This window comes from Pipistrellus kuhlii, unplaced genomic scaffold (assembly GCF_014108245.1).
Source record: "Pipistrellus kuhlii isolate mPipKuh1 unplaced genomic scaffold, mPipKuh1.p scaffold_m20_p_15, whole genome shotgun sequence".
Classification (NCBI taxonomy): domain Eukaryota; kingdom Metazoa; phylum Chordata; class Mammalia; order Chiroptera; family Vespertilionidae; genus Pipistrellus; species Pipistrellus kuhlii.
Window position 1 is genome coordinate 41,029,078 of NW_023425460.1, and position 12,301 is coordinate 41,041,378.

At 35.2% G+C, this 12,301-nt stretch overlaps 1 protein-coding gene across 2 annotated transcripts in view; it reads left to right on the forward strand.

Moving 5' to 3' along the window:
• ATRNL1 (attractin like 1) overlaps window positions 1-12,301 on the forward strand; it is a 402,177-nt gene that overhangs the window by 122,793 nt on the left and 267,083 nt on the right. For both annotated transcript variants that reach the window (XM_045582133.1, XM_036439164.2), the window contains exons 21-22: window positions 547-599; window positions 6,556-6,650. In XM_045582133.1, the coding sequence (XP_045438089.1) occupies window positions 547-599; window positions 6,556-6,650 (148 nt within the window). The remainder of the gene's footprint in view (window positions 1-546; window positions 600-6,555; window positions 6,651-12,301) is intronic.

Sequence of the window (12,301 nt, forward strand, 5' to 3'; positions counted from 1 at the left end):
ATTAATTAATTTACTGAACTTATTGGGATGACATTGGTCAGTAAAATTTTATACAATGAGTCATTTAAAATTGCTAAGGGACTTTGGAAGACATCTATTTAGGCAAGTAAGATATGCAGGGAATATCATGCATAACAAAAATATTATGTTGAATATTTTCCTATTCTAAAAGTAGTATTGGGATACTTATTTGCAACAATCAGGTTTATTTTTGCTATCATAATACATAAAAAAGAATTATAATGGCATTATAAATTAGTCCTTTAGTCTATGTATATTCTTGGTGCAAAGTGATGAAATGTAAGGAAGCAAGCCCAGTAATAATAAAGGGACAGTATAGATTCTGAATTAATTCAGCAATAATGGGTATTATTTTCTAACACTAGAAAACTACAATATCTTCCACATTTTAATAATAGCATTTGGAGATGTTACATCTATAGTTTTTAAAGATGTTTTAATATAGAGTGTTAATTACTTTATTGTTTAAAAAACAGGAGGTTTTTGAATTTTTGTGTTTAATAGTGAGTTTTTTTATTCCTACAGATGTGACTCTGAAAACCGCTATGTTGGCAATCCACTTAGAGGAACATGCTATTGTGAGTATTTGTATTTTTCATTTTTAATGAATTGGTTTGTATTATTAGTTTCAGATGTTTTTTCAGATAACAAAATTCATGTTGTCAGGATTAGGTTACCATTTTTGTTTTCCTCAAATTTGTTAAAACATATACATATTGCAAAGAAAAGCAGTCTTTTGCTTTATTTTCTTAATTTTATTTGGTGCATTCCCCCCCCACCCTCCATTCTGAAGAGTAAAATAGCAATAGATCTTATTCTGAACATGGGACAACATATAGAACTTGAGTAAACTCAGCTGGATTTTTCATTTTGATCAAATTTGAACAACTGCAGTTTTGATAGATTGTTAGAAGAGAACATTTTGGTTATTATTAAAAACTGAACTGATTTTGTATTGAAAGACACTTCCATTTGGTCATGAACATATGGTGGATGTGTATTTCACTTTTTAGAAATATCCAAACGATTTCTCAAATGGTTATACCTCTTTACATTTCCACCAGTATAAATGAATTTTATTTCTTCCAAATACTTTGATACTTCGAATGGTTAGTCATTTTCATTTTATGTATCCTAAAAGGTATCTAATTCTCACATCATTTGCATTTCCCTAGGGACTAATGATGTAAGCATTTTTTCATGTGATTTTTTGCCATGTGTATATTTTATTTGGTAAAGTGTGTTTAAGTGCATTTCCCACTTTTAAAAATTGGACTGGCTGTTTTCTTTTATTGAGTTTTCAAGATGCAAGTTCTTTATCTGGTCTATGATTTGCAAATATTTCCTTGGTTTGAGGCTTGCTTTTCACAAGAGTGTTTTTATGAATGACACTTTTTTATTTTATTTTATTTTTTTATAAAAGACACTTTTTAATTTAGATGTTCTGTTTTTAATTTTGTGTTTTTGAGAAATCTTAACATGATCTAAAGTCAGAAAGATTTTCCCTTATATTTTCTTCTAAAAATTTTATGTTTTAGGTTTTCCATTTTAGTATATGCTCTAATTTGAGTTAGTATTTGTGTATATTTGAAGGAACAAATCAGAGTTTCCCCCAAATGCTCTAGTCAAAAAAAAATTTTTTTTTTAAATTTTCAATCTTCATCTGAGGATATGCTTTTTTATTTTAGAGAGGATGGGGGGGGGGGCTGGAGAGAGAAAGGCATCGATGTGAGAAAGAGCATTGGAGCATCGATTGGATGCCTTCCTTTTCTTGCCCTACCAGGGATCGAACCAGCTGCCTAGGGATGTGCCCAGCCTGGAGCCACGTGGTATACAGGATGGTGTTCCAACCAACTGAGCCACAGTGGCCAGGGAAATGTGCTTCAAGATTTAATCATAAATGCCCTTTGCCTTTACCTTGTTAAATGTGACGTTGCATTAATGGATTTTCGAATGTTAAACATCATTTCATTCTGGAGTAAAGCAAACATAGTCCTGGCATTTTATTTGAAATACCACTAAATATTACTTGTTTATATTTAACTTAGGATTATTGTCAGTATAAATTAATGTAAGCTACCTTTTTAAATTATTTTTTCTAATGAAATGACTTTGACTATAAATTTTTTAGTTTTTCTTTTCTATCTTCAAATTATATTACTATGGTGATAGCTTTTGGAAATGAATGAGGAGATGGTTCTCTTTTTTAAAACCAGGAATAGTTAAAAATATTAAGTGAACTTCCAAGATTAGCTAAATCCCACCAAAATTTCTGGGTCTGGTGCTTTTTTATAGTTTTGTTTTGTTTTGTTGTTGTTCATCTTATTTATTGCCATGCTACTGCATGAAATTTTGGGTTTATTCTTTCTCCTGATTTTGATTTCCAGTTCATCAATTTTAGGTTTTATCTTTAGTAATTAAAAAAAATATTTCTGTTTTGCCTACATTTGGTCTAGAGTCTCACTGTCTTTTTAAAATGTTAAAGAAATAGTCATAAAGCGCTAGATGGCAGTCTTGTCATTTCTTATGAGACTTTTAGAGCTTAATGACATTTGAAAAAAAGTAGTGTTGAAAAAAAAAAAAGAGAAAAGGTCAGTAGTTCTTGTAATAGTGTTAATGAAAACTTTCCTGATCTAAAAGATCAGGGTAAATTTAAAATGCAGGTCTACCCTGTGACATAGAGCAATTGAATAAAATATGGTGTTAACTTCATTGACAGTAATGCGCCAGCAGTTGTGTCCTGTAGACAGCTTTAGTAGTTTTTAAATGAGAGTTTAAAATAAAAAACTGAATGTATTAGACATTTGTCATGTCTCACATAGAAAAAAAAAGTTTTCTAGCAATAGTATCTAATTAATTCGACCCTTGTAAACATTTTATTATGCAGTTTATTCAGCAAATATAGAAAGTAGTCATCTGAAAGTAATGCAGCTTCTTTTATCCTAATGCTTTTTCCTGTTTTCACTACCGCTGTATTTAAACACCGGCTTTTGCTTAGTTGACGCTTGAGCACTGAGCAATGCATGAAACCTGAATCTAGGAAACTTCAGTAGCTGGGGAGGCATATCTTACTAATTTTCTTTTTGTTGAATTTATTGGGGTGACACTGGTTAACATTATACAAGTTTCAGGTGCACAATTCTGCAACACATCATCTGCACACTGTTCTGCGTGTTCACCACCCAAAGTCGAGTCTCCATCCGTCACCATTTATCCCCCCACCTTCCTCATAATTAAAATATTACTTGTAACCAAGAAAACCTTAAACACAAAGTGAGAGACTGGACTATGAAAAAGTTACATAGATGACATGTTTTCAATGATAAGAATCAAGTACAGAAAGTCACTTTCTGCCATCATCTACTCTGTGGCACTAATGCACTGATTCTCCAACTACATCTCATTTCCAACACCTATTAATTCTGCTTTAGTACATTTCCAAGTAATCAAACATATTTTGGCTTATTTCACCCTTTGAAAGCCTACTGTTGTTTTTAAAAATTTTTTTTTCTGTTAGGGTTTAGGATGCAATTTTGTGATGATAATATACTACCTTTTTAAGAGTAAGGAATTACTTTATCTACAAAGATCACCTCTATTACTCTTCATATCTTACTCTAGTTCATATTTATATAAAAACAAAATATTTTCCCATTTATGTCACTTACACCCTTTCATTATTACTGATTTACTTAATTTTTATGTCTTGAACTAAAATGCATTGTTTATAAGCATATTATTTATTGGATTTTTCTTTTCTATTTTTGATAAATGAGAGGTATTTTTTCAGTGCACGGATGATACTCTTAACTGACTGAGCTTCCCAGTCAGGGCCTCGATTCTTATTTATGTTAATCAGTATAAAAACATGCTATTTCTTCCAATTTAAAAACAAGATTCTTAATTTTATTTTCTTAATTTTTTGGCGCACCTCTCTTGAACACACTACTCCTTCTGCTACTTTTTCATTTTTCTGAGTTTATCGATAATACAACAAATTATTTGAGTTGATTTATACTCAGAATTCCTTTTTATACTGCAGTAATAAAGTGGCTCATTAAAGCAGCACAAAACTTATTCTGAAAATATGTATATTTGTATAAACTTGACATATTTTAAATTTTAATGTTTTATGTTCTGTACCCTATTTAGCTCAGAAGTACAGAGTAAATGCAAACAATAAAGTACATGTTTTAAGTGCCAGGTAATTAATTATTCATTTGTAATACCCTTAAAAATATATGAGCAGGACATTTCAATTGAGGGGAGAAATAGATCATCTCCCAGTTAAGTGAAAAATTGTGCACTTGGCCTCTGGAAGACTCTATTTCCAAGCAGCTTGAAAAGGAGGCATTCTGTGTAGAAGCCTGAACGTTCCTCAATTAATAATTCACATTCACCGAATGGTATTCATATTAGGCACTTGAACTGAGTGTTACTCCTACTGATTTTGTTCTTGGCCAGGCTTATTTTGTTTCAGCCCCGCTGACAGTAGGATCGCTCATTACTGTACATAATATATATTGTGCTCTTCTTGTACTTCCAACTTCATCAAATGGGAACAGAGAAATCAAGTAGGAAGCCTCCCCACGAATTTGGTGGTGCATACTAGTGCCCGGGGGAACAGCTCCAAACGGCAGAGGAGCGTCCGGAGGCCTGGGCCCCTGAGCTTTGCCCAGGGATGCTCAGGTGTTACCTGACCTTCTGAAGGGGGCTACTCCTGACTTCTCAGTGTTCACTTTCAAGCTAGAAAGCGTCAAGATAATAATGCGGACCTATTCTTGAAATGAGTTTCAAAGTGTTTAGTGTTTCCTAGTGGTGTTTTTCCTTCATCTGAGTAGATATTATTGAAGTCCTACTTCTGAGCCCCAGTAACTGCAGTTGACCGCTGATCACTGCTCTCTTTTTGTAGCCTTGCATTGGCTCGCCCCCATGCCACCAAACACTGGCTTCCTTCCTCTCTGTCTGCTCTCAGCTCCTCCGGGGTTCCTCTGAGGTTTCATTAGTTCCCATTGGGTGTCTCAGGACTCATTCCTCGCACCTCTTCTCTACACCTGGCAATTTCTCAGCTCCAGAGCCTTAAGTCCCATCCAAAACGCTACAACCTGGTACCCAGTAAACATGCTCTGGAACTCTATTCAACCTGTCACTTGCATTTTCAATAACTAAGAAATATGCTCCTAATTATCCCCCAATTCCCACCAAATAAAACCCAGGTTCCTTACCCATCTTAGCAAATGTGGATGTTATGCTTGGTCTTGGGTAAAAAAAAATTTTATTTTTTTTATCTTTCAAATGCTCCATCATGTATTTATTCAGCTAATCCTGTATGCTGTAGCTCCCACATACATTCCTATGTCTGACCTCTTTTCATGACCTCCACTGCTGCCATCCTCGCCTCGTCACCTCTTGCCTATACTCTTGCCACAGCCTCTTGAAAAGAATCCTCGTTAAGGCTTTTTTGAGGTTTATCTACTTGTTTCCTCTGCTTGGATTACAGTTTCTCTACTACACTCCTCGGTTTATTCTCTTACGATCTTTGATTTTCAAATGTTCCTTCTCCACATTGCAAGCATATTTCTACCCTGACAACGATTTCTGTCCTTTTCACTGATTTGTTATCATCCAAAACATATATCATTATCTGCTACATATTTAAATTATTTAATTACTTTTTAATGTCCATCCAATAGAATATAAGTTGCATGAGGACAGAACGTGTGTCTTTTATTGTATCTCCAGTGCCTAGAACAACACTGGCCCTTGACTTACCTCTACATTTTATTTTGATTGGGCACAGCATGAAAGGTATGCATCCAAAAATAGGAGTCATCTTTATTTAAAATAATGTGAAATACCATTTTACAGAGGCCAGAGTTACACTGTGAGTAATGCTTTACCCTGTGTAACATGTGAAACTACACATGACATATAACATTCGACTGTTTGACTTTGGTCTCAGCATTATCCATGGGCTCAATTAAAATTGTGTGTCCCTGTATTGTTTTTTTTTTTTTTATCAGTTGCTAATGAGAGCCATTTCTGTAGAATAATATCTTCCAGAGAGTGATTTGATAATTGCTAAAATTACCACAATAATAAAAGAATAAGTAAACTCATTACAGCATGTGATGAACTATTAGTTAGCTATTAAAATTCATGTTTTCAAATAATTTTGAATTTTATCAAAGATAACAAAATGTTTGTCTATGATTATATTTACAAAATTTTAACTGGAATAACATGCACCAAAATGTTTTTAATATTCTTACTTTTATGTAGTTTTTAAAAGGCCTACAGTTTTGGAGAATATTTATGATGACAACAGAAATAATAAATGGGATTTGTAAAGAATTAGGATTTCTTCCATATCTTCTTGTTGCTCAATGACAGTGATTTAGAATTTGCTAATCTTACATAGGCCACTAACAATTAATGATAATCATTTTCAATACTGATATATAATATGATTTCACCTTGTTTATCAAGCAATTTTTAAAATTCCACATCAGGATTGTGTTCTTTTCCCCACAGACAGTCTTCTGATCGACTACCAGTTTACCTTCAGCCTCCTGCAGGAGGACGACCGCCACCACACTGCCATCAACTTCATAGCAAACCCAGAACAGGTGAGAAGACAACTTAGCTTTTATAAAACAATTATGTGCATAGGAAGGGATACAAGTGTTTTGTCTTCTTTGATTGCAATTTTACTGCTTAGAATAATCACACTTGGGGAGTTTTGTAGCAAGATTAATCTTGTTAAAAAAATGTTTTTTTAAATAAAACTTAGGCCCCCTCGCTGGTGTTGCTCAGTGGATAGAGCATTGGCCTGCAGACCAAAGGGTCCTGGGTTTGATTCCAGTCAAGGGCACATACCCTGTTAACAGGCTCCTTCCAGGCCCCGGCCTTGGTTAGGGCTTGTGCAGGAGGCAACTAATCCACATGTTTCTCTCACATGGATGTTTCTTTCTGTCTTTCCCTCTCTCTTCCACGCTCCTTAAAAATCAATGGAAAAATATCCTCAGGTGAGGATTAACAAAAAATAAAAACTTAGGTTTCCTTGTGATTCAGAGTATTTGTGAGGTAGATATTTCAGATATTGTTAAAAGAGTTCTACAATTTAAATTATATATTCTATATTTTTAGGGGGCTTGTGATAGTGTTTATGTTTATAATTTTGCTCTCAAACTGGGAGTAATCTTATTTGAAAATAGAACCTTTATATTCAAAACATGCTATATCAAATATATATTTTTTAGTTTTATACATTTACATAGTAGTAAATTTTCAATGTCTTTTTTTTTTCCTTTTCTAAATCTACTGGGTTATCTGAGATATAGGAATGCTGGCTTGTTTTTTCTTAATCATTTTCATTGAAATATAATTGACATATTACATTGTGTAAGCTTAAATTGGACAACATGTTGATTTTATATATTTATATATGACAGTGTGATTATTACCATTGCATATAGCTAACACCTCTGTGGTGTCGCATAATTATCATTTATTCTTTATGGTGGGGATAATTAAGAGCTAGCCTCTCAGCAGTTTGGGAGTTTATAATACAATATTGTTGTCCATGACCACTGTGTTGTGCATTAGATCTCTGGGATTTATTTGTCTACTGGTTGGAAGTTTATACCCTTAAACATCCATCCAGTTCCCCACCTCGTGATGCCTAGAAACCACCATTCTACTCTGTTGTTTTCGACTAGAGGCCTGGGGGGTTATTTGGCCTGGCCTGCAAGATCGGGCCGAAACTGGCTCTCCGACAACCCCCAAGGAGTCCTGGACTAAGAAAGGGAGCAGGACAGGCCAAGGGACTCCACTGTTGCACGATTTGGGCCAGTGAGGGACGTGGAGGGTTGGCCAGCCAGGGAGGGACCATGGGAGGGCTCCTGGGCATGATTGGCCCATCTCGCTCAGTCCTGATCTGCTGGACTCCCAAAGCAAGCTAATTGCTCTTCTTACCATTATAATGGGACAATGCTTGGTTTGTATTCATCTTTGTTACTGCAACTTCTTAGCTGGATTTTGGTCCTCTAGTAAAGGTATTTTGGTCCATATGTCATTGTTAAATTGGTGTTTTTCTGGGGACGAGGGCCTGGACTTCTTATTCTGCCATCTTGCCGATGTTACCCTCTGTCTCATGTATGTTCTTATTATATATATATCCATCTGATTAAATCCATATCTTGTGTTCTAATAGTTTTTCAAATTTTTTTTAAATTGATGGAACCTCAAAATACTTCCTGTCATTTGTTTGCTAGTTTCTTTCCTTTAAGATAGCGTATAGGATTTGTCAGCAAAAAATATAATTTCTTAAATTTTTCTTTTCTAGTGAAATAGAATCTATCCTTCCAAAAAAGTACAATAATTCACTTTATGTAACTCTTTATTCTTTAGATTTTAAGGAATGCCTATATTCTTGGAAACATATTTACAGTTTTGACTTTTAAATAAGGATTTTTGAAGTTGATTTTTCCAAATGTAATCCTATCTTCAGTTTTGTTTTAAAGACATTAATAATATGTCATATGCTATATTTATCAGTCCTATAAGAAAGTTTTTATATTGTTATAATCACCATGAACTTCTTTTCTGTTGTGATAATATACGCATAAAGTAAAATTTATCGTCCCAACCAGTTTTAAATGTAAAATGTGGTGGCATTAAGTTCATTTACAGTGTTGTGCAAACATCACCGATATCCATCGCCAACATTTTTCATCATTTCAAACATAATCTCTTTATCCAGTAAGCAATAACTCAACATCCCTTCCTCCCTCCAGCCCTTGGTAACCTTTATTTCACTTTCTGTCTCTATGAATTTGTGTATTCTAGGTATATATGTGTAATCATACAATATTTGTCTTTTTGTGTCTGACTTATTTCACTTAGTATAATGTTTACAAAGTTGATCCATGTTTCAGCACGTATGAGAATTTCATTCTTTACCGTTGACTTCTTGAATATTTAAAGTAATTCCAAAGTTGTAGAGATCTTTGGTAATATAAAAAATATAATGTAGCCCACTTGGTGTGGCTTAGTAGTTGAGCATTGACCTATGAACCAGGAGGTCCTGCTTTGATTCTTGGCTGAGGCACATGCCTGGGTTGTGGGCTTGACCTCCAGTGGCAGGGATAAGGGGAGGAGCATGCAGGAGGCAATCGATTAATGATTCTCTCTCATTGTGGATGTTTCTCTCTCTCCCTTACTCTCTGAGATCAATAAATATATTAGAAAACGTTTAATATAAGTTGGGCATCTAGCTCAAAATGTAGGCGTAATAATCCTCTTCAGTATTACGCATATTGTCATACACAGAAGTTCAGATTAGCTGTCATCCTACTTTACTTCTCTCTTAACATGCTCTCCTCCTGCAATTTCCAGCAATTCTTGAGTGCTTCCAAATGGCCCAGCTCTCAGTTTTACTTTCTACTATCTTGTCCACTTGAATCCAATAGCCCAGATACATGTTATTTGAAAGGATGCTAAATTATCATGAGAGGTGCCACCAGGATGCTTATAACATTATCTAATAAAAGAGTAACACACTAATTGATCATACCTTCTCGATGCCCATCAGCCAATCAAGAGTGAATATGCAGATTTACCCAACAAAGATGGGTTAATTTGCATACACAGGCACTGAGCTGCTGGGGGCAGGGTGGGATGCTTGCATTTGTCGCCATGGCGTTCTGCACCACCCCAGCTATTCAGAGACTCTGGACAGTGTGGGAAGGTAAAAAGGCGGCTCTGGCTATAGCGAAGGCATTGCTGGCAGCCAGGGGAAGGAAGGCCCATTTTTGCACGAATCTTTGTGCATAGGGTCTCTAGTTATATATACTTTATAATTATCATCTAGAGTAGGGGTATCGAACTCAATCAGAGAAGGGGCCAAAATCTAAAATCCAGCCTAAATCACGGGCTGAATGATTTACTGAACAGTCATAAACTGTCATTGTGATGGAAACGCAGCGGAGTGCAGTGATGACAGCGCGGTGCAGGCCACATTGCAAGGCCTGGCGGGACGGATTTGGCCTGCGGGCCTTGTGTTTGACACATGTGATCTAGAGTTAAAGAGTTATCCAACTTGGAACAATTTCTGAAATTAATGTGAATGATTGAGCAGGGCTTCCTATTTATCCTTCAAAAATCACCAATGAAAATACATACCTTAATTACTTACGCATTTTGTACATTTATATAATAGGTTTATTTGTAACCCACTATATCACTTCTTTATATATAAAAAAATCTTTATTGTTTAAAGTATTACATAAGTCTCCTTTCCCCCTCATTCACCTCTCCCCAGCAGCCCTTTCCCCCAGTTCATGCCCTCAGCCCCTTACTGCCTGTGTCCATTGGTTATGCTCATATGCATGCATACAAGTCCTTTGGTGATTTCTTACCCCCTCATTCCCTGCTTTCCCTCATAGGTTAGACAGTCTGCTTGATGCTTCTATGATTCCGGTTCTACTTTTGTTCATCAGTTTATGTTGTTCATTATATTCCACACATGAGTGAGACCATGTGATATTTATCTTTCTCTGGCTTATTTTGCTTAGCATAATGCTCTCCAGTTTCATCCATGATGTTGCAAATGGTGAGAATTCCTTCTTTTCTTACAGCATCGAAGAAAAGACATTTATGTCATCAGCCCTAAAAATATCAACAATACTACCATTTTCAGTTTTATGTCTGGAAACTAGGCTGTTTTTTTGAGAATTTCTCTTATTTGATGTTTATAAGAAACTTTGCAAAAAGGTTGTCCTATCTCCATTTTAGAGATAAGAAAACTGATTTTTCAGGAAGGACAAGTAGCTTTTCCTAAATAAATCTATAAGCATGTTAAAGAGCTAAGATTTGAACCCAAGATCATCTGATTTGATAATGTTACTGTTCATGAATTAATTTCATTGCCTCATGAACATCATTTAATGACTAGAAGCAGTACTTGTTTTTCAGGACTGATCAGTTAATTATAGTGACATAAATCTATAAAATTGGTACCAGAGATTTTTCCTCTCTTCATTTATGGGTTTTCGTTAATGTAATGCTATGTTGGAATGGATGTTCCTTATCACAGCTGAACAACATAATGTGTTGATCAGCCCTGTCTGCGTTCTGACATAAAGCGTTTTGCATTTATTACTATTGTCATAGTAGTGGCATTATTTTGAATTATTCAACTTTGTGAATCAAAGAAGTAGCAAGGTTTCAAGAAGTTGGACAGTTTTGTTGTACATATTGTGGAAGGTATCTTAATCGCTTATCAATAGAACTTAATGAGTTAACTTCCTTCTTACATTCATAGCCATATTTTTTAGCATGACTGGTGGATAATGCATTATCCTTCTGAAATATTATATCTACTTAAACTCCCAGGCTCTATTTTTCTTAGTTTTATTTGAATTTTCAGATGCTATTTCTACAGCATTCATGAGCACTTCCGTGGAAAATCTGTATTGCCGTCATTCAACCTCATTACATTTACTTTTGCATGCTCTTTGGAGATGACCATTCATTTTGGATCTATATTTTCTTCCTGGAAACTACGAAGAGAATGTCCTCTAATAGTTATGGAACATTAATAATAGTTTTTCGTAGAGGCCCAGCTATCCCTCTATCTTATGGCATTCACTAAAAGTAAATGGTACTTTGAGGTAAATAAGATTTGATCTAAGTGTATCTTTTAAATGGGATGACTGCTACACATCGTCTAGCAGCTTTTGCCTTTTATTGCTCCCCTTTTCTACTCTTATCCATCAAGAAAGGGCTGCGAATTTCCGCCAGTTTCCCCTTATAGCTGTTACATCACATATGGGGAGCTTAAATTGCTTACACATTTGCTTCTCTAGGAGTCGCTCAGAAAATTGGAGATATTTTCTATTGGCTTACCTGTTTTATTCAATTTAGAAAAAAAAGTAGTCATACTAAGGAAGGAAGTTACATATTTTCTATTAGCCAGGTCTCAGGTAACATTGCAGCCTTTTAAAAAATATATTTTTTATTGATTTCAGAGACGAAGGGAGAGGGAGAGATAAAAATATCAATGATGAGAGAGAATCATTGATCATCTGCCTTTTGCATGCCCCACACTGGGGATTGAGCTGGCAGTATGTCCAAGTGCCCTTGACCTGAATCAAACCCAGGACCCTTCAGTCCACAGGCCGTTGTTCTCTCAACTGAGCCAAACTGGCTAAGGCAGCAGAACAGCTTTTTGTATAGGTCTTTGTATATTAAAAACTCACAATATCTGAAGCTAAAC